At 37.0% G+C, this 27,459-nt stretch overlaps 1 protein-coding gene across 3 annotated transcripts in view; it reads left to right on the top strand.

Moving 5' to 3' along the window:
• The window catches only part of Wnk3 (WNK lysine deficient protein kinase 3), a 96,800-nt gene that overhangs the window by 29,305 nt on the left and 40,036 nt on the right, over positions 1-27,459 (top strand). For 2 of the 3 annotated variants that reach the window (XM_035450233.1, XM_035450232.1), the window contains exons 8-11: positions 2,226-2,326; positions 2,489-2,632; positions 23,534-23,595; positions 27,044-27,191. In XM_035450233.1, coding sequence (XP_035306124.1) covers positions 2,226-2,326; positions 2,489-2,632; positions 23,534-23,595; positions 27,044-27,191 — 455 coding nt within the window. Of the gene's footprint in view, positions 1-2,225; positions 2,633-23,533; positions 23,596-27,043; positions 27,192-27,459 lie in introns of all 3 variants that reach the window. The other variant, XM_035450231.1, reaches the window with a different exon arrangement.

Here is a 27,459-nt window from a genome sequence, read left to right as displayed (position 1 = left end):
AAAGTTTTTTTTAATTTCATTTTGCATTTCACCCATAGTTCTCCCTCCCATCCCTCCTCCCTCCCCCCTTGTCTCTGGCCTCATTCCACCCTCCATCCACTCCTACCGGGCAAGGGCTCCCATCGGGTGTACAAAGCCTGGCCCATTAAGTTGAGGCAGGATCAGGCCTCTCCCCTTTGCATTAAGGCTGAGCATGGCATCCCACCATAGTGACTGGGCTCCAACAAACTAGCTGTGTTCAGCTAGTGTTCAGGGGCCCCTCAGGTAGACCCAGTTACACAATTATCCCCCACATGCAGAAGGGCCAGTTTGGTTCCTTGGAGGCTCCATGGCTTTTGGTCTAAAGTTCATGAGTTCCCACAAGTTTGGTTCAGGTCTCTCTATAGGTTTCCCCTTCATGATCTTGTTCATATATTCCCTCCTCCCTCTCTTCAACTGGATTCCCGGAGCTTCTGGTTCTTGGTTGTAGATCTCTGCATCTGGTTCCATCAATTACTGGATGAGGGCTCTATGATGATAGTTGGGATATTCATCAATCTAATTACAAGGGTAGGCCAATTCAGGTATCTTCTCCACTATTGCTAGGAGTCTTAGCTCGGATCATCCTTGTAGATTCCTGGGAGTCTCCCTAGCACCAGGTTTCCCCCTAACCCCATAGTTGGTCCCTCTATCAAGATACGTCTTTCATTGATCACCCACTAAAAGAAGTACTTTTTTCCTACTCATTTTCTAGGAGAAACAGAACATGACACTTATATTTTACTGAAATCATAACAGCAAGTATACCTTAGTTAGGATGCACATGAAATACTGGTAAATGGAGTTAGTTGATTTTTCTTCCTTGTTATCTTTGTTTTTCTTCTTGGCTTATTTGTTTTCTAGGTGATCTTATATCATGATCTTCTTGCCTATCTCTTCTAAGTGCTGGGAGTATGGGTACATGCTACTATGCCTAGCTGCTGCTACTGCTTCTTTGCTCTTTTTCCCTTCCTCCTTCCTTGTATTTCCTTTCCCCTACTACTCTCCTTTTCTTACCATCTTACCTCTTATTCCCTACCCCTTTCTCTTTTTTGCAGGAATTGGCATAGAACCCAATGTCTTGTGCACTCTAGGCAAGCAATTCACCACAGAACTGTATCTTCAGCTTGTAGAATTATTTTATGTAATTTTTTAAGACAGGGTTTCTATGTGTAGCCGTGGCTGTCCTGGAACTCACTCTGTAGACCAGGCTGGCCTCAAACTCACCAAAATCTGCCTGCCTTTGCCTCCTTAGTGCTGGGATTAAGATAGTGTGTCACCATACCGGCTTTACATAATTATTTTATGTTTGCTTTACAAAGAAAAATTTAAGACTCTGGGCAGTGGGCATGGTAACATCTGCCTATAATCTCAGTACTCTGAAGGCAGAGGGAGAAGGATCAAGACTTTGATGTCAGCCTTAGGAGATGACTCAGTACTTGCCTTGCACAAAGACATGGATTTTATAATCCAGAGCCCGCCTAAAAAAGCCAGGTTTGATGGTGTACACTTGTGATCCCAGTGCTATGGAAGTGAAGACAGGCAGGTCCCCAATGTTTGCTGACTAGTTAGCCCAACCTATTTGATGAGCACCAAGCCAATGAGAGATCCTGTGTCAAGAAAAGGGTAGGTGGTTCCTAAGCACCAGTATACAGCATTGTACCTCTGCACACACATATGAGTATGTTCTCTTTCTCTCCCCTATCTCTCTTTCCTCCTTCCTTCTCCTTTTCTCCCATAATTTGAGGCTACTCTCACAAAACAGAAGAAACAAAACAAGAAAAAGAGAAAAAGTTAAGGATGGGAACACATAAAAATAGCAGAATGTGAATTTATCATGTCTAAGTCCCTGTGTTTGATCCCTTGCATTTTAAGAAAAAGAAACAATTGCTTACACCACAGTGTCATCATCTTGTTGACCTATAAAGAGTTTTACCTGTTGGCTATTTGTTTGATTTTGAGACAGGCCACACTGTCTTTGAATTTAACTTGTAACACAGGCTGGCCTCTAACTTCTGATATTTTGCTTTTATTTCTCAAATGCTTGTATTAGTTGTTTAAAAAATATTAAGTATATATATTTTATCTGAAACTATGATTTTCATAGTAGAAAATACATTAAAGAAAAATTTAACTGTTATTTATATCATTTGAATATTGTGCTTCATGTCTTTCCTTCTACCTTTTGTTCATTTTCTTTGTTAAAGGTGACACTTCATCTGAGGCAGCAGCTGGACCAATTCTACATTCAGATACTTCAAGTCTTCCCACTGTAGCCTATTCTTCAAGCCAGCCAACTAACTCTCAGGTAGTTTCTAGTATCTTACAGGCTGACATAAGTGTTCCAGTGCAAATATATTCTTCTCAACAACTCGTAGGACATGGGCAACAAATTTCAGGGATGAGGGAATTACTACTGTATTTTATATGTTGGAGATTTTATCTATTTTCTTCTATTTACCAGTTGCAGGAGCAGCCAAAGCTGACTCAGTCCCCAGTTTTGCCTGTGGTTCAAGGTCAGTCCTCAGTTATGCCCATATATGCCGTTGGACATGCAGTTGTTTCACAGTCCCAAATTTCTCCATTAACTATCGAGAAGGTCTCACAGATAAAGGTAAGATGTATTTTTGTTTGTTTGTTTTTTTGAGATGGGTTTTTCTGTACAGTCCTGGCTGTCCTGAAACTCACTTTATAGACCAGGCTGGCTTTGAACTCACAGAGATTCATCTGCCTAGGTGCTGGAATTAAAGGCATGTACCACCATTGCCCAGCAACTGAGACATATTTTTAAAGTATTTTTAATTTAAGATGTAAAATTTTAATTTAGTTTTATTTGTATGAGTGTTTTCCCTACATGTATTTCTATGTACCACATGCATTCCTGGTATTTGTAGGCCAGAAGGTGTCACATCTGGAACAGGAGTTAAAGGTATATGTGAGCTGCCATGTGGATACTAGGAATTGAACCCAGTCCTCTAGAAGAGCATCCAGTACTCTTAACTGCTGAGCCATCTCTCCAGCCTCCATAAGTTACATATTTTAGAGGCTATTTATTGATTTAAATATATTTCCTTTTGTCTGTGTTTTCTGACAGGTAACAATTCTGTTTCATCAGATAACTATAGATTAGGTAAAGCTACTGAAAGTTTGAAGTTATTCATACCTACTCATACCCATTACATTTCTCTTGAGGACATACTTAATATTGTGCAAGTAAAATCTAGAAATACTACATACATAACTACATGTATAACTTGAGAAGAATAGAGACCTTAGCGCAGTCAAAGATTTACTTACTTAGGACTTTCTCTCTCTCTCTCTCTCTCTCTCTCTCTCTCTCTCTCTCTCTCTCTCTCTCTCTCTCTCTCTCCCTCTCCATCTTCCTCTCCCTCCCCACTCTCTGTCTCTCTCGGTTAACCAGTCCTTTCTTTGTGCTGAAATTTTCCAGATTGGTTAGATGATGGAGAGAGATCTGTTTCAGTTAATTAAAGCATTAAGTATTTCATAGACTTTACTGATTTTTAACACATTCATCTAAATTCTTGGTTTGTTGTTAGATTCTTTTTTTCTAGAAGAAATTTTGACTTTCAAACACACAAAGCCAGTATTCATTTCTGACAACTAACAAGTAAACCATCTTTGCATAAATTCATGTATCCACGAGATATTCTGGTTGCCTATATCATAGACTCTGGACATAGTTGAACTTTTTCTGTCATCATCCATTTTCTTTGCTCCACTCTTCACTCCATATGCATATACTTTCCCTCTTTGAGAGTAAGATATTCTAAGCCCATGGTATTTTCTAGTTAGCATGTGGAACATTGGTTTCTTTTGAGAAATTGGCCCATAAGTAGTTCCAGTTTATCGATAGACTTTTTGTTGTTTTTTCAAGCCAGGGTTTCTCTGTGTAGCCCTGGCTATCCTGGAACTCACTCTGTAGATCAGGCTGTCCTCGAACTCACAGAGATCCACCTGCCTCTGCCTCCCAAGTGCATCATCATTGCCTGGCTCTATCAATAGACTTTTAATGACTCCTACCTACTGAGAAAATAAAGTAAGATAAGACATTTTACTTACCTTTAAAGAGATCTTGTAGGAGATGTGCACTTGAAAAATGACAGAAGCATTTAAAATATGCTGGGGTAAACTTGGTCTGTAGACACAGTTGAGAATGTGGGTAATATTTATAAGTGATGTTACATATCTGCAATTGACCTCACATTTTGTTTTAATTAATTTCTTTCTAAGCATATCTTGAACATATGCTTAACTTTAAGTGCAATAAGTATAGGTGTTTAAAATATATTTACATTTTTGGAAGTTTTATTTGCATGTTTAAAATAAATACTCAAGCTGAATGTGGTGGCACATACCTGGAATCTCAACACTTGGGAGGCTACAGAGGGAGGATCACAAGTTCAGCTCAAGCCTGGGCTGCATGGAAAATTCCAGGACAGCCTGAACTACATAGCAAGACCATGTTCATAAAATTATAAAGAAGAAAGTGAAAATCACCTGTTAAGCTGTTATCTAGCCTTCCATCAAGAGATAACTGTTTATGTTTGAGGCTATAGCCTCTAGATTTGTCATTTTAGTGTGTACATACATAATTTAAATTGTAGATACAGGGGCTGGACAGATGGCTCAGAGTGAAGAGCAAGTCTAGCTCTTCCAGAAGAGACCTGCTCACAACTGCCTGTAACTCCATCTCCATGGGATTAAATGTCCTTTTATGACCTCCATGGGTGTATATACACACTGATACATACACATAAATACAAACAAGTATTAGAAAAGTCAATAATAGGTACAAATGCATATTGTATACTTACTATTTTTGTAGCCTATCCATTCATTTACTACATAAAACACACCTAAGCAACTGTCTTAGTCACTGTTCTATTGCTGTAAAGACACATCATGACCAAGGCAACTTATAAGAGAAAGCATTTAATTGGGACTTGTTTACAGCTTCAGAGCATTTCTTCATTATCATCATGGTGAGTTTAACAGCAGGCAGGCACGGTGCGGGAGCAGTTGCTGAGAGTTCTACATTCTGATCTGCAGGCAGGAGGCAGAGACAGAGTGAGACTGAACTTGGTATAGGCTTATGAAACCCCAGAGCCCACCCCCAGTGACACACCTTTCTTAGTCCTTCCTAAACAGTACCAACTGGGCACCAAACATTCAGATATATATGCCAATGGGAACTATTCTCATTCAAACCACCATAGCAATCACTTGGGTCTTTTTATGAGCAAATGGTTAAATTATAGGAATGATTACAATCAGCCTGTACTTATTTCACCTGTATTTTTGAGAAAAGTCTTGTTTATTTTATTTATTATATTGAAAACCTTCATATTTTCTTTTGGAGCACATTCCCATATTGTGTAAAATGTCAGATTTAGTTACTCTTTCTTTACCAGGTTTTGAATGATTTATGTGGTAAGTGCAATAAATGAGAAGGCATGAGCAATATATTGCTAGGACTGTTCCTAGCTCTTCCATGTATTGGAATAGCATTTGTTCATGGTGTTAGGAGTTTTGTAGAATGAATGCCTAATGCTTGTACCTAGTACCTTTTAGATTACTAGGTGAAAATTTTAGCATATAGTTTTATTTCTTTTGAGTCTGTTTGCAACAGTCCCATTAAAACAGGAAAAGTATATGAATTTATAATTTCAATTTTCCTTACCTAATACCAGGTCCTTAGAACAGATGGACAAACTTCAGCCCAACCCATGACTTTAGTTATTGGAGTTTCACAACCAACCCTTTCTACAGTTAACTTCTCAGACATTGCTTGCTTCATGGATGACTTTGTAGCATCTAACATTTGGTCTTCAACTTGATCTTGGCCTCAGGAATGGGAATAAGGCATTAGTCAAACCACCATTTGCCAATCAGACTTGTTTCTGTTTCTTTCCAGTTAATTACTTCAAACTTGGTTAAATCATTCTTCTGCCCAAAATGTGAGCAGTACACAGAATACTGGTGGTAAAGTTTGTTTCCCTTCTAATTCTATTGTGAGGCATTTTGGGGACTCATCAGCCATTGCAAAAACTGCAGTCAGTATCAGAGTCCTATGCAGTGGTATATCAGGATTGTATAACTCCAGATTCTTCAGTGCCACAAAGCCAGATGTATTTGAAGGATTCTTATTTTCAAGCCACTATTCAGCAGCAGCCTTGATTTTCACAGCTTAATATGGAAGCACCACAGGAGAATGCTCATCAAGATTGTATTCTGCGAGGGTCTAAAGCTCTTTCAAGTCAGCAACAGCCAAAGGGTGCTTCTGAAAGTATGATTTTTGTCCTGGGAATGGCCATCTTACCCTATTCAAAACATTTATTCAGGGCCGCTTTTCCCACTGAAGGTTCCTGAGCAGCTGCACAGTGTGATACATACCCAGGAACAAATTACTTTCTTAGCACAGCTAACCTACATAGGCTTTCAACACAGCCTGTTTATTCACTGCCAGCCTTGAGCATCTATTTTATATTGTACAACCATTGGGTCACAGCATATTCCATGTAAGCTCCTTATCCAATATATATGAGGCTGTGGGGGCCATTCTCATTCAAACCACCACAGTATGTATGTGTGTATTACTAAATATATAAATACAACCTGGTCAGTGTATATGATGTTTTACACACACACACACACACACACACACACACACACACACACACACGTGTGTGTGTTTTCAGGGCTGACCATTGATATTAGGAAAGCTCATCTTGAGTGGAGAGAGTTTTCTCCATTCTCAGCGTTCTGTAGTTGCCTGTGGTTCTTTGTCTATCAATGAAGCCTCAAGAGCTTTTTCTCTGCCCACTTAGGCTTGTCTTTTATTGTTGTCTTTGTTCAGATCATGTTTAGGCAGTCATATTAGTGAGACTTTATGAGTGTAACTTCTGACACTACTAGGAGACACAATCTCATAACAAGTACAGTTTTTCTGCCCCTCTTCCATTATGACTCCCGAGTCTATGTTTGGTAGTTGTGTTGTAGATGTATTAGTTGTGATTGGGATCCACAACTCTGCATTTTGGTTGGTAGTTGGCTAAGTTTCCAGTACCAGGCAGGATTTTCCTTTGGCTGAGTAGTCCTTAAGTCCAATTAGAGAGCTATTGCTTATCACCAAATACACATGTCACTACTGCATGCTTGAGAATTTTATGCCTTGCTGGTTCTTATAGTTCACAGGTATTAACACAGCCAGGTAGAACTATTGGTTGCTTCCCTCTGTTAGCAGCTTGCATGCTGCTTCTACTAAGAAAGCTAGTCCTCAGAAAGGAGACTTTTCATATTAGTTCCAACCCAGGGCACTCTGGGACCTGTGCCTCAGGTACCTGGTAATTTCAGCAATAGGGACTACCACCTCTGGGGCAACCAAGGGCAACAGCAATAGCCTGTAATGTTTTAGCACTCTCTTGGACAACTCTGACCAACAGTTCAAAAGAGGGTTGCTCATATCTGATGTTGGAATGTTTGTTAGATAGTTGTGGCTCTTGTAGAGGAGTTTTGTCAGTTCAGATGAGAAAATTACATTTAAAGTATATATGTGTATGTATACACACCCTTACAGGTATTATAAGTATTTTTAGGTAGAGAGTTGATAGTATAATTCCTAATGACTTTTTCAGACATCCTTACTGTTATTTATCCTTCCTCTTTCCCATATTTATCTCCGTCCTTTTTACTAATTAAAGCCCTACCCCATTTTCCCATTTCCCCCTTCAGATCACTTGTATCCTATTACTCCCTTCTCTTATCTTATTTCTCCTGACACACACACACACACACACACACACACACACACACACACACACACACACACACACACACACACACACACACACACACACACACGGCGGTCTTTTTACTTTGCTGGTTCCTGCAGTTAACTCCAGGTTATATTGTCACATCTAAGGGTTTGGAGCTGGGAAACAAACAGATGAGAAGAATATATGTGATGTTTGTCTTTCTGGGTCTGAGTTATCTTACTTTTTTCTAGTTCCATCCATTTACTCATGATTTCATGCTTTGTTAAAGCTTCCCCCAACTCAATATTTCTGCTCCTCCATTTCCTCCCCTCCACTCATAGGAGTCTTATTGTTATTCTCATTACATTAGTAATGAAGGTAATGATCAGAGAGGTTAAATACCAACCCCTGTACCATAAAACATAACCTGCATTTAAATACAGACTACCTGGCTTTAGAGACTATGAACACAATCATACTGCACAGCCCTTTTGCTATTCTTTGCCAGAATTAGAATGTTAGTAAGTTCTCTCATGAAATTGATTTAATTAGCTAAAGGAAAGAATGGAGAATCTGGGTTTTGGTTGTTTTGTTGCTGTTTTTCTCTTCTGCTCTGCTTTAGAGGTATCTGAAAGTCTGAATTAAATATTGAGTTCATTGAATGCTGGGCAGTCCTTTGGTAAAGGGTGTGTTTTGCTATAAGAGTTATTTTCTAGTGATGATGTATGACTATTCTAAACAGCTATTACCTCAGATATTATGTTTTATAAAATTCTCTGTTCATTAAGGATAGAAATGATAGTGAATTCCAGTGTGTACACACTGGGTCCAAATAGGAATAGGCCAAGCTGTATCTTTGCAATGCTAGTTTCTTTGCACAGGATATACTGTTCCAGGATTGAGTTATTTGAAATAAGTGGGTTCATAAAGCATTTTGAATCAGAATATCTCTCTGTGGGCAGATTTTATGTGTTTTATATTTCCCGTCCATAATTAAAATATTCCCTGGCAATTTATTTGAAAATCTTCAGAGATGCAGAACAGGTGAAAATATTGCATTAATACCCTTATAGCTACCACTTAAAATTTATTATTTACTTTTGTTATATATGCTATATTACAAACTTACTTTTATAATCAGGTTGAGCTTGAAGGCTGTGGCTTGACTACAAGATACAGGACATTATGTCTTTGTTTTATTGACATCTCATTTTTCTGATGAACTTCAAAGCTATTTCATAATACTGTAATACAAGTGTCCTTAACTAGGACTTAGTATTTTTGTTTAAATTTACATGCAGTAAAAGAATCATATCATAATTTAGTAAGTTTTGACAAATGCTAAGGAAACAAAGCCATTGTCACGATGGATATAGTTCATATACTGATAAACTTTCTGTAAAAATTTAGACAATTATTTAGGGCTTGTATACTATATAGTCTCTTGCAAGTATTGAGTTGTGCTGTTATATGCATGAAAGCAATCAGATAAATTGTAAGCAAGCAAGACATTGTTCTGTTCCAAAAACACTTAGTTTGCAAACATAGATATGTCACTGCTTGCTTACCAATATATTTCTACATCTATTATTGCAGAAACTTCTCTCATGCCTCTTCTTTGTAAGTCCTCTACATACCATACCAATGTCAACCACCATTTATTTTTTATTTTATTTTTTATTCATTTTACATACCAACCGCAGTACCCCCTCTGTCCCCTCCTCCCCACCCATCTCCCTTTAACCCAGCCCCATCCACTCCTCACCATAGATGAGTCTAGTCTGTTTTAGACATCCATATAAGTGGGATAATACAATATATGCTTGGGTAAAGCTTCTTTGATTGAACATGTTTTTGAGATAGAGCCATTTTGTATAAAAGTAGCTCACTGTTTTACTGTAGAATAATTCTGAGTATACTAAATTTGTTTATCCATCCACTATTTTTTAATACTTGAATGCTTTTTGTAGTTTTTGGCCTGTATGAATAAAACTGCTTTAAACATTTTTTAAAAGATTTTATTTATTTATTATGTATACAGTCTTCTGCCTGCATGCCAGAAGAGGGCACCAGATCTCATTCAAGGTGGTTGTGAGCCACCATGTGGTTGCTGGGAATTGAACTCAAGACCTCTGGAAAAACAGTCAGTGCTCTTAACCACTGAGCCATCTTTCCAGCCCTTTGAACATTTTTTGTGAGCATATTTTGATGGATAACAGCTAGGGATATGTTTCATTGGGGCACAGAGTAAGTGGTTATGTTAATTGTGTTTTTGTACTTTTAAAGAAATCTGCCAAGTGTGGTAGCACGTGCCTTTAAACACAGCACTCTAGAGACAAGAGCAGGCAGATGGATCTCTGTGAGTTTGAGGCCAGCATGGTTTATTTAACAATTCCATACCAGTCAGGGCTCTGTTAGAGAGACCTTGTTGAAAGTAAAATAAAGACAGAGAGGGATGGAGGGGAGATGGGAGGAAGAGGGAGAGAAGAAGAAGGAGAGGAAAAGGGAGGGATGGAGGGAAGCAAAGAAATTAACACTATTCTGAATTGCCTGCACTATTATACAGTAGCATCAGCAATGTATTGAAAATTCCTCACCCTGACCAACATGTGGGGGTCTTAAAAATTTTTAAACAGGGTCTTGAATCTGTTACATAGCTGAGACTGGCCTTGCATTTGTGATTCTCCTACTTTAACTTCCCAAGTTCTGGGATTACAGGCATTTGCCACTATTTCTAGTTTGGTGTTTTAAGTTTTAATGACTCTGGTAGATGTTAGTGAGTCTCATTGTGCTTTTAAAAATAATTATCTTGAATTATGTATATAATTGTGTGCATGTGCAAGTATGTGTATATGACCTTGGAGGCCAGAGGCATCAAATCCCCTGGAGCTGGAGTCACAAGTGTTTATAAGCTTCCTCATGTGTGTGCTGGTAGCCAAACCTTAGTAATCTCTCCAGCCCCTCACTGTGGTTTTGTTTTCCTGATGTCTGTGATATTGAGCACATTTTCATGTGTCATTCTATGCTTTTGTTTTGCTAAGCATTTAGTTCATTTGTCCATTTTATTTTGCTCTTATCTGTTTTTTTTTGTTGTTTTTTTGTTTTGTTTTTTTGTTTTTCGAGACAGGGTTTCTCTGTGTAGCTTTGGAGCCTATCCTGGCACTGACTCTGGAGACCAGGCTGGCCTCGAACTCACAGAGATCTGCCTCCCTCTGCCTCCCAAATGCTGGGATTAAAGGCATGTGCCACCAACGTCCAGCCCATCTCCACATTCTTAACAAACCCATTTGGTTATGGCCCTCTTTTGTAGGTGTGAAAGCCGTCTCCATGTGGTTTTGATTTGTATATACTTGAAGACCACTGGTAGTGAACATCTTTTCATATAATTTTAGGGCCTTTTTATACCTTAACTTCTTCAGAGGGATACCTACTGAAATATTTTGCCCATCTTTTAGTTTTTTTCAATTTTGTGATTTAATTGTAAGAATTATTTATATATTTTTTATACTAGACTAGATAGTTTTCCCGGTCAGTGTGTTTTTTGTCTTTATGGATGATGTCTTTTGTGGCATAATTCAATTTATGTTTTCTTTGATTGCTTCCTGCACTCCATGTACACCTAAGAAGCTATTGCCTAATTCAAAATTATGGGTATTTCTGCTTAAATTTTCTTTTAGGAGTTTTGAATTTTGGGTCTTAAATCCAGGTCTTTGATATATTCTGGAGTACTTTTTCTGTGTACTTGGAGGTGAGGTTCAGTTTCATTCTCTTCATGTGCATGTCCAGTTTTCCAAGGACCATTTACTCAGACTGGTTTTGGCAGTAGCATACTGGCTCTAGCCATACTGTTTCATAAGCCTGCTTGTTTTACTAATTATTCAAAAATGTATAACTTCTCTTTTTCTTTTTCAAGACATGGTTTGTTTGTGTAGCCACACCTCTCAGTCCTTTTAAATTTATTTATTATTCATTTATTTATTGTGATAGTAGAGATTCAATCTAGGGCTACATACATAATGGGGCAGCACTTTATCACTGAACTACATCCCCAGCCTTAAAACAATATTTTTTCTGTTGTGTATGGGCAGGCATGTTCCATGATGTACATGTGACACTCAGAATATGATCCTCACCTGATGGGTCTTTTCTATTGTTCACTGCTAGGTGAGCCATGCTAGCTGGCCCAGGAGTTTCTGGAGATTCTCCTGTATGTACCTACCATCTTGCCATAGGAGCACTGGGATTACTGTTACACTCTGCTGCCACACCCAGCTTTAAGTGGGTTCTACAGATTTGAACTCAGTTCTTGATACTTACCTGTGGCAAATACATTTCCCACTGAGCCATCTTCTCAGCCCCGTGTTTTTATTTTTTGAGACTGGGTTCACTAAGTTGCCCAGGCTAGCTTAGAACTCACTCTTTAACTGAATCAGTTTTTTAACTTATGATCCTTCCACGTCTGCCTCCCTCTCACAAGAAGCTAGTGAATAGAACATGCCCAAGTGGAATAATTTTCTTAATTTCCATTTGAGATCGTATATTGCTTACATATACAGAGACAACTGATTTTTCTTACATCACTATTGCAGTCAGTTGTGAGCTTCCTGGTGTGGGTTCTGGGAATTGAACTCAGGTCTTCTGAAAGAGTAGTACATGCTATTTATCACTGAACTTCCTCTCTAGTACTACTGATGATTATTTTAAATGAGATCTCACCCTGTAATTCTGACTGGTCTGGAGTTCACTAAGTTGCCCAAATCATATTCAAACTTGTACCAATCTTTGTAATTCAGCCTCCTGAGTACTAGAATTACTGACATAAGCCATCATACTTGGCAATTAATTTCAAATATTGAAATAGCCTTGTATCCTTGGCATAAACTTATTTGGACATAGTATGTCATTTTAATAGATTACTGGTTTTGATTTACTAATATTTTGTTGAGGATTTTTAATCTTAATGAGAGACAGTAGTTCTGTTCTACATCTTTACTAATTTTCTATATAGAGTGTCTATCAATTGCTGAGAATAAAGTGTTGAAATACTCAAGTAAACTAGATTCATGTATTTCTTCTTATAGCCCAGTTATTTATTTGTTTATTTAATTTGGTTTTTCAAGACAGGGTTTCTCTGTGTAGCCCTGGCTGTTCTGGCATTTACTCTGTAGATCAGGCTGGCCTCAGACTCAGAGATCTGCCTGTCTCTGCCTCCCAAGTGCTGGGATTAAAAGTGTGCGTCATCACTGCCCAGCTGTTTTTTTTAAAGGAAGATAATAGATTTATTGGAACATTTCAAGGGCATTGAGATATATGGTAGCAAGAATACCACAGCACCCTTTCCATCTATTTTGAGGCTTTCTTGTTTGGTAGATCCACAAAATGGTGGATAGGTCTTTTTATCTATGTCCCCTTTCATGCCTAGTAATTTTCTTTCTTTTGGAGATTAGATATTCACTTTCTTTTGCTAACATCAGCATGATACATTTTCCTCATCCTTTCAACTTATCTGTCTTATGTTTAAAGTAAATTTTTTTTTCGAGATAGGGTTTCTCTGTGGCTTTGGAGTAAAGTAAAATTTTTATAGAAAACATGTAGTTGGTTTTTCAGTCCATGTTCTTTAAATCTATTCTGCCATGTTCTCTTAATTTATGTTTAGATGTTAGCATTTTAATTATTGATATGTTAGTACTTAAGTCTTGCATTTCAAGCATTTGATTTTTATGTTTTATTGTTTCTCTTTTCCTGTGTTTATATTTTTGTCTGCCTGTGGATTACTTATATAAAGATTTTAAAACTTGTTTTATTTATACTATTTTGGATATAATAATGTCTTATAATTGGGTTTCTTATTGATTGCTGTGATACTGATTGTATATATGTGTATATATATGTATATATGTAATATTTTTTCTGTTTATTTGTGAGATTGTATTTTAATTACAACATTTCTCCCTTCCCTTTTCTCCCTCCAAACTCTCAAATATACTCCTCCCCACTCTCCTTCAAATTCATGGACTCTTTTTTTCATTAATTGTTAATACATGCCTGTATGTATTATATGTACTGATACTGATATTTTAGTATTTCAAGTAGAACATTGAAAACTGTGTCTAAGTCCTTCTATTTTATTTTTTTAAATTGCCAAGAGTGAGTGTGTATAAATGAATATTTGTGAGTGTGTGTGGTATGTCATGGCATTTGTGAAGAAGTTAGAGAACAACCACATTTATCCATCCTCACTTTCTATCTTGTTTGAAACAGACTGTTTTTTGTTGCTGTAACCTGTACATTGGGTTAGCTGCTCCATGAGTTTCTGGGAATTCTTCTATCTCTTCCTCTTATCTTACTGTAATTTCAGCATTCCTACAGCCCTACTGAATCCAGCTTTAAATGGGTCCTGGGAAATTCTAACTCAAGTCCTCATGCGTTTTACCCACCAAGCCATTCTCCCTAGCCCTCACTTGTACTTTTTAAATTGAGTTCTCTCAAACATTGCTTTTTTGTATATTATAATAGATGTCGTTATGAATTATATCTCTTAGTTTTTTTACCCATTTTTACCCATTCTGTTCTTTTTTTTACCAATTTTTACCCATTCTGTTCTTTCCCTTCTGAAGTTCCAAGCATTTTTTAAATTATTTCTTCTGCATTTGGAGAGTTTCATTAAGTCATTATTTAATGTATCTGATAGAAACAAATTCTCCTAGTTTTCTTTCAATCCCCTTTTTGGGTATAGATTCCACAATTTTGTTTCTAATTGGTAGTAAATTTTTGGGTTTAGTTTTTGCTTTGTTTTTGTTTGTTTGTTACAGAAATGTAACTTTAATGCATGTTAGTGTGGATTGGGGGGGTTGCCCTGTTAAGAATTCCCTCAGTCTTAGGGGTTTGTTGTATGTCTGTAGGCAAATGTGTGAAGTTTTTGAATGTTTAAAATTTTAAATGTTTTAAATTTTTTTCACACTCTTATCTCTTTCCAGTTCTTTGACTGGATGAACTACATGTTTACTTATTCAGTCAATGATTTTTAAGTGTTGGGAATCCAAATGACCTTATACATGCTAGACATATTCTCTTTCATTGAGCTATATCCTCAAGCAATATGCATCTTTGTCTGTTTGATTTTAAGTGTAGCCTTTAATGGCCAAGCCACCTCTCCAGTCTACAATATGCATTCTAAAAAGATAAGTCTCATGTAATACAGGCTGGCCTTGGCAGAAGATTATGTTGAACTTCTGATCTGTCTATCTATTAAGTGCTAGGATTATATAAGCACGTACTACCATGCACCATTTATGTGTTGATGAAGTCAAACCCAGGGAATTGTGCATGCTAGGCAAGTACTCTACCAATTGAGTTCCATTCTCAGCTCCTTTGCCTGTTTTGATCTCTTTTGAAACTTTGCTCTCACCTCATTTGGATGCCTTATTCATTTCTTTTGGTTCCTGTCTATTGTTTAAATTAAGTAAATTTATTTTTCTTGAAACACCATCTCACTGTTGTATACTCACTATATTGTCCAGGGCAGCTTCTGTCCTCCTGTCTTAACCTCCCAAGGGCTGTGTTTACAGGTTTGAGCCATCATAATCTGGCTAATATGTTTTAGCTTAATCTACTGCTGTTTAGTCTTCAGGCTCTGTTTCAGCTCTCACTGGGTCTCTGTTAGTGCTACCTAAAAAGGAAAATAATTCTCTATACTGCCAAATGTTTCTAGATGAATGCAAGAGGGCACTGATGTCCTTGGTACTTTTATCTCTGCTACAGCTATAAGACTATGGAAAAACTTAACTGCCCACTGCCTATTGGGTTATGTTATAGTCTTCCAGTGGATGTAGACATTTTTGTATTAGTAGATAGTTTACTTGACTGAATTCCAAACTATTTTCCTCATGGGCATGTCTGCAGAGGATTCTCTTAATTAGATTAACTGATGTGAGAAGACTCAGCCCATTGTGGGAAGTACCATTCCCTAGGCAAGAGGTCCTGAGCTATATAAGAGTAGAAAAATTGAGCTAAGCACAAACAAGTAAGCATGTACACATTCATTTCTCTTTACTCTTGACTGTGGTTGTGATGTGACTAGCTGCTTTAAATGCCTGCCACCATAGTGGACTGTAACCTAGAATTTCAAGTTCAAATGTAGGACAACTAATAGATTAAAAAAAACCAACTAATATATAATATTTTTCTAATTTCTGATGCATTTAGAACCTAAAATCTGGCCAATCTTGTCAGTGCTTCTTTTTTGTGGGGGGGGGGGGCAGGGCAGAGGTTCAAGACAGGGTTTCTCTGTGGCTTTGGAGGCTGTCCTGGAACTAGCTCTGGAGATCAGGCTGGCCTCGGACTCACAGAGATCTGCCTGCATCTGCCTCCCAAGTGCTGGGATTAAAGGCATGCCACCAACACCTGGCCTTGTCAGTCCTTCTTTAAACAGTATCAAGCTGTCACTGCTAAATATTTGCAATAGCAAAAGTTACTGTTTATCTTTCTCTTATAACATCCATCTACTATATTCATGCAGTTAAAGATTATAAAAGACTAGACCAGTATAACAATGAACACATATATCTTCTGTCAGTCACCTAGTACTCTTAAAAGTAATAGCAATTATCTTCTAAAATGAGAACAAAGTCCCAATATAGCCAATAAATACTAAAGAGTCCAAAATGCAGTCCATAAATGTTGAAGAACGTGAAAGAATGCAAACTGATAGGTCACATCCAGATGTAAAAAAAAAAAAATCTGTAAAACTTAAAGCTTTGAACACACACATATATATAGGAGAAACTACTGGAAAGTTTTGAGTGACTTTTTGTGGAACTCATCGGGGAAATTAAATGGGATGTGAACTAAGAGCCGTAAGGCTTACAGTATTATTCTTTACAGTACTTTTTCTTGAGACTTTCTCCAAATCATTCAGCTTCCTTTAGTTTTGGCTGCACTCTTTTTTTTTTTTGGATGTGTGTGTTTTGTTTCTTTTCAAAAGCTTGAAAATGTTAGTTTCTTGTTGGTTTTTTTTTTCTCTTCTCACCATACAACTTGTATTTGGAGTACCTTTGTGAATTAGTGTTTTCTGAGAGGCTTTTTATCTGCCACCACATCTTGTCCACTTGTAAAAACTCGTGAAGACCTTTCAGGGATGTTGAATATACATGTGGAAGAAAATGGTGTGCAAGCAAAGCACTGCTCCTCTAGAGAGGGCCTCGCTTTTTCACAATGTGTTTTCAGCTGTGCATTTGGGAGACTGTCATTTACTAGACCATGTAATAAACACTCTGATTGGGTTAGCACATGAGACACTAACCTCTGTGTTGGAGGCCAAGGTTGTTAGAGCTGCTTACTGGGACACTGGGTTCCACAGCTAAGTTGGCTACACTTCTTTTAATCCACATTTGGTATGTTGCTTGTTTGTATTGTATGGTTTTTTTTTCTAAGATTTTATTTATTCAGTGTTCTGCCTACATGTATGTCTTCCGGCCAGAAGAAGGCACCAGATCTCATTACAGATGATTTTGAGCCACTGTGTGGTTGCTGGGAATTGAACTCAGGACCTGTAGAAGAGCAGTCAGTGCTCTTAACCTCTGAGCCCTGTTTTGTTTTTTTGTTTGTTTGGTTTTTTTTTTCGAGACAGGATTTCTCTGTGTATCTCTGACTGCCCTGAGACTCCCTCTATAGACCAGAGATCTGCTTGCCTCTGCCATAGGGATTAAAGGCATATGCCAGCACTGCTTGGTCCATATTTGGTACTTTAGTCAACTTTTATTGTTGCTATGACAAAAATACCTGAAAAAATCAACTTAAGGAAGGAAAGGTTTATTTGGGCATTTAGTTTGAGAGTACAAGCAACCATGACAGATGTTCTAGTTTAATTTCTATTAACTGTTGTAGAAAACCTTGACAAAAAGCATTTTATGGGAGGAGGGTTTTTTTTTAAACTTACAATTCCAGGTTATAGTCTATCATTGTGAGGAAGTCAAGGCAAGAACTTGCACATCCATAGTCAAACCCAGAGAGCGAATAAATGTGTGTATAACTACTTGCTTTTACTCAGCTTAATTTCTCTATTTATTGAATTTTTGCTGAACAAAATATGCATATACCACAGAAGCAGATCAAATACTTTAAGCAGTTCACAAAGTTGTATCAGTCTAGGTCAGATTTAGAAATGAGGGCTAGGCCAGAGAGATGGCTCAGCAGTTAAGAACTGAGGACCTGAGTTCAATTCCCACCACCCACATGGCAGCTCATACCTGTCTGTAGCTTCAGTTCTAGGGGATCCAACACCCTCACACAGACACACATGCAGGCAAAACACCAATGTACATAAAATAAAAATAAGTCATTAGAAATGAGGGCTAGAAGTGTAGCTTAGTGATAGATCACTTGTGTAACACTCACAAGAGCACAGGTTCAAATCCCATGAAAGTAACCCAGGCAGGCAAAATGGAGGAAAGAAATCTTTTTTGTTATTATTGTTCATTTTTTTCTATTTCTGTGGATTACTGGCATAAAACCCTCTAGCATATCCATGATTTTGACTGTTAACATAGTTACTTGTTTTTGCCAAGATTTTGGTAGTTGTCTGTTTATAGTTTTATCTATTCTGGTTGAGATTAATTGCAATTTGGGATTTAAACCAGCTACTCTGGAGTCATGTGCTCTTTAAAAAAACAAAAACTGGTGGAAGACCTAAAAGAAATAGATGAGAAACTGTTTCAATGGTCTACCTAGTAAGATTTTGAGGAGTCCCCTTGGTAGGAAACAGCAGGGAAGAACAAGGCTTCTATTAGATCCACTAATGGAGAGACAACTGATATTGAATTGACTAGAGAGTCTAAGGAATGTGTCACATACAAATCCTAACATAATTTTAAATCATGGGAACTGTTAGTACTAGCGGAGTTTTTCTGATTATCCATTCTGTTCCTCAATGCTGGGGTGCATCTCTGGCTGCCATGGTAGAATGTTGTCTCTACAATGTTATGTATTATTTTAATGGATAACTACATTCTAGCATATCTAAGTTATATATTTATTTGTAAGAACACCTGAGAAATTATGATTTTTATTAGTCTATCTTACTACTGTTTTATTCCTGAAATCAGAGGAATGATTTATTTATTACTTGAGCTCTAATACCCCTACAACCTTTGGGTGTTGAGGCTGAACTCATCACCTTGTACATACTACCACTGAGCTATACCATCACCCCTAGGTTTATCTGTGTGTAGAGAGACTATTGATTTGTGTAATGCTGGTGTTAGTTAACCTTTCTGTGTGTTTTTTGATAAACATATGTACTCATTTCTCTTACATTTATACCTAGGTGTAGGATTACTGGGTCATAGCATAAATGTATATTTAGGTATACTAGATTATGTTAGGAAATTTTTATAAAGCAGTTATTTTAAAAACCCATTCACAGCAGTGTGTGAGACTTCTGTTGCTCTGTTGATTACATTTAGTTGTGTGTATACATGTATGCATGTGCATGTATGGAAGTTAGAGGACAACTTGTGGGAGTGGGTTCTTTCCTTCCACCATGTGGGTCCCATACATTGAACTTGGATGTCAGGCTTTGCAGCAAGTATGTTTATCCACTGAGCCATCTCTCTGACCTAGGAATGTAGTTTTTACCTGTATTTCCTGGACAAACAATGACAATGAACATCTTTTCATATAATTATTAGAAATATGGGCCTTTTAAAAAGCTTGTTTTAATATTAAGCAGTTTTTAGCCTTTTTCTTCTATTTGTGTATGTGTGTGTGGGGGGTGTAAGTAGGTTTTAAACCCAGAGTTCTCTACCAGTGATCTGCTTCCCATTTTTTTCATCTTGACAGTGTTGAAAGCTAGAGGTCAGATGTTCTCTCTCTTTCCTCTCTCTGTCTCTCTCTCTGTCTCTCTCTGTCTCTCTCTCTGTCTCTGTCTCTGTCTCTCTCTCTCTCTCTCTCTCTCTCTCTCTCTCTCTGTGTGTGTGTGTGTGTGTGTGTGTGATCTGTCTGTCTGCTTGTGTGTTTACATGTGTGTGTTTAAGAATGTCTCTGAATTTGTATTATCTAGAGTTTTCTCATGATTTGATTTGCATGTTTTTTAAAGATTTTTTTAATTGCATGTTTTTCTTAAATTTATTTGTCTTTATTTTATGTGCATTGGTGTTTTGCCATGGATGTCCAGTCCCCTGAACTGGAATTACAGATAGTTGTGAGCTGCCATGTGGGTACTGGGAATTGAACCCAGGTCCTCTGGAAGAGCAGTCAATGCTCTTAACCACTGAGCCATCTCTCCAGCCCCAGCATCATGTTTTTTTTTTTTTGCTTGTTTGTTTATTTTTATCAAGAATACTATGTGACTGATGTGGAATTCTTTCCAGGGTATCAAATTCAAAGAGTCGGTTTATTTGAGTATTTGTGAGATTAACTTCTATCATAGGGTTCAAGTGGGGCTTTTCAGGCTGTTTGACCCTATTTATCCCTTTATAGTTATTTGTTTATGGGAAGATGGTTTACGATTTTAAAAATATCTCTATCTTCATCAGACCCCTTTTTCTAGTTTCAAATTTTTATTTACATTTATTTATTTGGGTGACAGGGTACACACCACAGTAGATACCTGTGGAAGTCAGAGGACAGCTTATGAGGGTGTTTGTTCTCTCCCTCTACCATGTGAGTTGTAGGGACTGAACTTTCCAGCCCTTTTTATTTTTTCATTAGCATATAATACACATACATACATACATACATACATGCATACATGCATACATACATACATACATACATACATACATATAAATTGGTTTTCATTAGCATGTTTTCATATGTGTGTGTAATGTTTTTCATTTCTCCTTCATCCACAACCCTTTCTTGTCCCACTTTCATTCCTGAGAGTACAAGAGTGCAATCCAATCACCTTAGTTGTCTGGAAGAAAGCATTCTGCAGTACTTCAGTTCTTATTTCTTACATTCTTTCTGTCCCTTTTTCTACAGTTTTCCCTGAACCTTGAAGGGGTAATACAGATGTACTATTTAGGGCTCAGCTTTCAGTAGTCAGTTACTGTCAGCACTTTTACCAGTTATGAGTCTTTTTAGTAACTACCACCCACTGCAAAAAACAAGCCTGTCTGACTGAATCTGACTACAGCAATGATTTGTGGGTATAAACAGAAATATTTAGAAGGCAATTTGACAGGATATCATGTCCAGTTAGCAAAACAACAGCAGTAGCTTCCCCACTATGTGACTTCCCCAGCCATGGGCTTTTGACCAGGTTTCCAATACCAAATGTGATTTCCTTGTGGTGTGGCGCTCAAATCCAATCAGACAGCTGTTGGTTACACCCCATAATAGACATGCCGCTCTTCCACCAGTTTCGATATTTTTCATAGCCATTCATCAGTGTGGCATGCAGGTTCAAACTGAAGGATAGTCTACAAAGTAAGACTGTTAATGACAGTTCTCTCCCAGAAGCTGCATAGTTCCTCACAGCTCTGTGAAAGAGCCAGCACAAAGGGAACTTCCAGTTCAATTACACCTTGATTTCCCTACCAGAGAATGTGGCATCTTCAGCTGCGCGCCTGTAATTCCAGTGTTTGGTATTGAAGACAGGATCTGTGGGGCAAGCTGCCTAGCTAGACTAGCCAAATCTTCAAGTTCTAGCTTCAGTTTGAAATCTTGACTCAATGTAAGGAATATCAATGACATTGACATTGGATTCTCACACTTACACCCACATGTGTACCCACATAGGTGAACATGCATACAGATGCATGGCACATTCATATAATTATAATTTCAACTATTATTGTGATGATATATTTATTGGCAAGTTCTCCCACCTTAATTCATGATCTAATTTACAAACATACATTGCCTTTGTCTTAGCTCTTATGTTTCCTTTAATCTAGACTAGATCCTCAAGCCTTCACTTTTCATTGCTTTGATCTCTCTGAAGTGTGAATGCTTATGCTTATTATTGTGTAGAATATACTTTAGTTTGATTCTGTCTGAATTCCCCTCCTCTTTAGTTCAAGTTATAATTTTTTGGTCAGGAATACCATGTAAGTGTGGCTGGGTTGTTCTTTCTACATCATGTTGTCTCAACATCAGAGGATTAAATTTGATTATGTGGCTAAAATAGGACTTTCTACAATCTTGCCATTGTAAAGTTATCACGTTTGCCCTTGTAACTAAAAAGCAATCTGTAAGGACACATTTTTGAAACTTTGTAATTACATTGTTCTTCATCTAACTTTTGCTACTTTTAGCATCCATTATGATTTTCCACATTCCTTCTTATATTCATTAATTACCTTTTTACATTTAGAATTGCCTTTTCCTTATTTTTTGAGACGGAGTTTCTCTGTGTAACTTTGGAGCCTTTCTGGAATTCGCTCTGTAGAAAAGACTAACTTTGAACTCACAGAGATCTGCCTGAGCTCCTGAGCTCTGTGATTAAAGGTGTGTGCCACCACCACTTGACTTTGTTTGTCTATATCAGTGTGAACTCACTTATTTTATTGAATAGACTATATTCTTATTACTTATTTTGACACCAAATTGTTCAAGATTTGGCATCGGTGGTCCTTTGATTTATTTTTATGATACGACCTGATCACTCTTTGAGTTCTTTTCTTTTTGCCACAGTAAAGTTTCTCTTGGAAGTCCAGTGTTGGAAGTAGCAATTTCTCCAAAGTATCTCCAACCTTCGTAACTTATAATAAAAAACTAACATATGAGCAATTTTACTGGTTTGTTTCTGGAACCCACTGTTAAAGAGCCTTGTATATAAACATTTTATATGTATGTATGTATGTAGTATCTATGTAGTATAGATGTATATTTTGTGTATATTTTCTATAGAAAATTTGTTCAAATATGTTATAAATGGACAGAACCAAAGAGGGATTGGAAATAGGGTGGGGAAGTAGAGGAATGTAAGTGGAGTCATAGTGTATGGAAGAACTCAACTCATGGAAAGGAGCGCCAGTCTAGTGTGGCTTAAAGAAGAGATGCGAAACTAGAGAGCCAGGAACGGACCAGTTCACTGAGGAATTTATTTGCCCTCTGAAGGAACTCAATCTTTTAGAACATGAGGAGTCATCATAGAAAGTTTGATTGGGTAAGGAATAATTATTTTTGTTAGATTTACATTTTCATATTCTTTTCTGTTGCTAGTGGCAATTCATAAAGGATAGATTACATAAATGTTTAGAATTATTGTTTCAGTGGGATTGGTATTTGCCTTCTTTAAATAAAGGACATTTGATTCATTGATTTATTCTCTTGTGGAACTGCAGTAACTCAGGATTCATCTGTTCTCTGTGATAGATAACACAAACAAGAATTAAAACAGTGTTAAGTTGTATTTTTATTCATTTATTATTTTTTAAAACAGGATCTCATTGTGTAGCTCTGGCTGGCCTGAAACTCACTTTATACACCAGGCTTGTCTCCAACTCAGAGAGATCCACCTTCGGAGTGCTGAGATTAAAGAACTGTACCACCACGTCTACCAAAACACTTTTAACTTTTAATGAAAATAACTTACGTAAGAAATAATTGATCTACTGTTAGTAATAGGGTTGATATAGGCATTGGATAATAAAGACATCCTACCTGGTTTACAAAGTTAAAGAAATGAAATGTAACAATGATATTTTTTGAAATATCAATATGTATCTTAGCATGAACTTGGCTGTTATCATAATATGTTATCATAATAGATGTTATTACTGCACTCTTTACAGCCTTCCCAACCAGTTGGAGCTGAACAACAAGCAGCTCTTCAAAATCCAGATTTTGTTCGAGGGTAAGTATCATTATCTTTGTCCCTAGAAATCTGTAGTGGCACGCTAACACATGTCATTGTATGTTTAAAGTCCCTTGAATAGAGTGATCTTTTATTCTTGTATTCATGTAATCTTAATAAAATTAAGATAAATTTTATTCCTTAAATGTTTATAGTAATTGCCAGGTAGTAGTGGCACATGCCTTTAATCCCAGCACTTGGGATGCAGAGGCAAGTGGACCTCTCTGAGTTCAAGGCCAGCCTGGTCTACAGAGCGAGTTCCAGGACAGCCAGGACTATTACACAAAGAAACCCTGTCTCAAAAAATGAAAAAAAAATCATAGTAATCATATAGATTGAGAAATTATTGACCACATTTTATTTATATAATTCTACTCTACAAAGTAAATAAAAATTATGTGAAGTAGAATTTTAGCTTATCTCACAAAATAAATTATAACAAGATAAGTTATTGTATTATTGGTAGTTTTAAAATAGTTTTTATATGTTATTCAGATTGGGTAATTTCGATTATGTTTTCAAACTTATTGATTCTTTTCTGTGTTCTGTTTATTATACCATTTTTTCCTATTCGGTGAAGTTTTATTTCTGTGATTCTATGTTTAGTCCTATAATTTCCAGTTAGTTCTTTTTAATCTTCTATTTCTCATTGACTTTATTTTTCTCATTTGCTTCAAATGCAATTGCAATTGCCTGTTGAAGTTTGTTTTGTTTTGTTTTTGTTCTTTTTATTCCTGGGGACGGAGCCCAGGGTCTTTGCATATGCTAGGTGAGCAATGTACCATGCAGTCCTTTGCTGAAGTTGGCTTCCCTTTCCATTCTTTTTATTTCTTTCTCCTTTGTGCTGGGGACCAAATCCAGGGCTTTGTGCATACTGGACAAGTTGTCTATCATCAAGCTGCTGTTTGTTTGTTTGTTTGTTTGTTTGTGTTTTTCAAGTCTTTAGAGTTCTTAGCCAGTCTTACTTTGTTTTTTTCAGTCTTGGTTGCCCTCCTGTGATTGTCTAGTTTATATTTCCAGAATTTTTAAAGTTGTATTTAGGAAAAATGAGCAAGAAAAATTGAGTTTCTGTCATCTTGTTCCAAAAGCTAATTATTAGATTTATTTTATTATGCTTATGAGTGTTGTGTATCTATGTATTTGCACCACATGTGTGCCTGGTGCCTATAGGGGTCAGAAGAAGGCACTGAATCCTTTGGAACTAGTATTAAAGACAGTTGTGAACTGTGGCTTCTTATGGGGGTGCTAGGAATTGAACCCCAGGCCCTCTGCAAGAGTAGTGTATGTTTTTTTTTTTAATCACTGAACCATCTCTCTAGTGTTAAGTTAGTATTTTAAGGAAATCTTTGAATCTGTAAAGTATTATTTCATAAGATAAATTGGGAGGGTTGCTAGGGATGGAACCCAGAACTTATATATGCTCCACAAGCACTGTACCTCTGAGTTACATCCTTAGCCCCTATGTGCATAAGTGTGTAATCTACTATTTGTACTTAGATTATTCTTTTACATGAAGACATATAAATAATTTAGTTTTTATTTTTATCATCTTTTTGTAATCTCTACAGAGATGGTTCATGAGAAGTTTTTAGAAGGACTCACCAAAAAATAATTTAAGATACATTTGGGGGGTAAAGGTCTGTTGGTACTTACTAATTTCAAATGTATTTGTTAGAATTTTTTATTTAGTAATTCTCTTCAAGTTTATTAAAGAAAAGACTAAAATATACTTTATTCACCTACAAAAGCTTACCCTTTCATATTTTTCCATTTGTTTCTTTTATTTCTGAGATTACAATATAGTTATATCATTTCTCCCTTCCCTTTCCTCTCACCAAACCTTCTCATATACCCCTCCTTGCTCTCTTTCAAATCTGTGGCCTCTTTTTTAAAAAATTAACTGATATATATAATATATATATATATATATATATATATATATATGCATGTATGTATATTCCTAAATGTAACCTACTCAGACTATATAATGTTACTGGTATGTATGTTTTCAGGGCTAAGTAAGCATTTGGTATTGGATATCCAGTTCAAATGCTCTTCCCTGGGGACTATTTCTCCCACTCTCAGCATTCCTTAGTTCTTTGACTGGGGTTGCCACATCCTTAGTGTCTGTTATCCAGTTCCCACCCCACCCTCCACCTCAGTACATCTTGGCATGTCTATTGTTGTTGTCCTTGTTCAGCTCATGTTTAGGCAGTCATGTTGGTGGATTTTATGTGTGTTTTCTTCTGACATTATTAGGAGACACAATTTCCCATCAAACTCCATGATCCTCTGGGTCTTACAATCTTTTCTTCCCCTAATCTACGGTGTTCCCTGAGCTGTAGGTGTGGGAGTGTTCTGTAGATGTAGTAATTCAGACTGGGTTCCACAACTTTGTATTTTAATTAGTTGTGGTTTTTCTATAGTAAGTTCTGCCTGTTTCAAAGAGAAGTTTCCTTGATGAGGAGCAAAGACTATACTCATCCATGAGTTTAAGGACAAATGTCTACGATTGCTGTTAGTGATTATGCTGGTTTAGTAAATTGGTGGTTATAGTTTCTCTTCTAAGATCCATGACATCATTAGTCCTCTCTTTTATATTTTTTTCTGATTTGAAATTATAAAATAGCTATAACTAGTCACAATTAATCATGTTGAACCACTTTTTTTTTTTTTTTTTTTGGTTTTTCGAGACAGGGTTTCTCTGTGTAGCTTTGGAGCCTATCCTGGCACTCGCTCTGGAGACCAGGCTGGCCTCGAACTCACAGAGATCCTCCTGCCTCTGCCTCCCGAGTGCTGGGATTAAAGGCATGCGCCACCAACACCTGGCTTGTTGAACCACTTTTATATCATTCATTTTCATTGCTTGTTTTTACCCCCTGCATTACTCCTATCTCCTACACTTACTCTGCTTATCCTTTGTTGAGATCTAAACCCTCTTTGGAGTAAGAATGTGTATTCATTTTAGAAAAATTGATCAAGAGTATCTCCTAGCCAGGTGGTGGTGGCCCACGCCTTTAATTCCAGCACTCGGAAGGCAGAGGCAGGTGGATCTCTGTGAGTTCGAGGCCAGCCTGGTCTCCAGAGCGAGTGCCAGGACAGCCTCCAAAGCCACAGAGAAACCCTGTCTCAAAAAAATATCCCCTAAATAAAAAAAAGAACACCCCTTAATAAAAGGTTTCATAATGGCCTATGACTGCCAGTGTCTTTCTTTTATTCTTACTCCTGTGATAAAAATGTGTGACATGTATATATGATATCTCACTTTTTATAACTTTCAAAAACAGCTTCACCCCATTAATCTTGTATAATTCAGTGGTATTAACTATATTCAGAGTTATACAATCATAACTTTTATATTGGTTGATTTTCCTTAAACTTACAATTTTATGATCTTTAGATTTTTATGATCAGGATTGGAATGAGTTACCTTTTTTTAAATCACTAGCTTGAATCAAGATATGACGGCTATAAAAGAAAACACCAATAACCCTGATAACCCAAGTGGAAATGGCAAACAGGATCGGATCAAACAGAGAAGAGCCTCCTGTCCTCGGCCAGAGAAGGGGACTAAATTTCAACTTATTGTCCTTCAGGTCAGTGTGTATGTATGGTTGTATTACAGTTTGTGAAGAAGTCTTGGAGACTCAGGGAGGAGTGCTGTGTAAGTCAATGCAGAATGTTGTGAATCCTTCTGTAAACTAACCTCTCCTTCATTCAAAATTTCTGATGAGAATATTACATTGTAGTTAATTAAACTTGTAGATTGTAGGATAAATAAAAGGATGAACATAAAATCCCTATAATCATGAATCAGAACTTATCCCTTCTTTTTAGTTTGTTTTCATTTTTTTTCTATGTGTA

The sequence above is a fragment of the Cricetulus griseus genome, chromosome X (genome assembly GCF_003668045.3).
Source record: "Cricetulus griseus strain 17A/GY chromosome X, alternate assembly CriGri-PICRH-1.0, whole genome shotgun sequence".
In the NCBI taxonomy this organism is placed as follows: Eukaryota; Metazoa; Chordata; class Mammalia; order Rodentia; family Cricetidae; genus Cricetulus; species Cricetulus griseus.
Note: the sequence above shows the minus strand (reverse complement) of the source record. Positions and strands in the feature narration are given on the sequence as shown.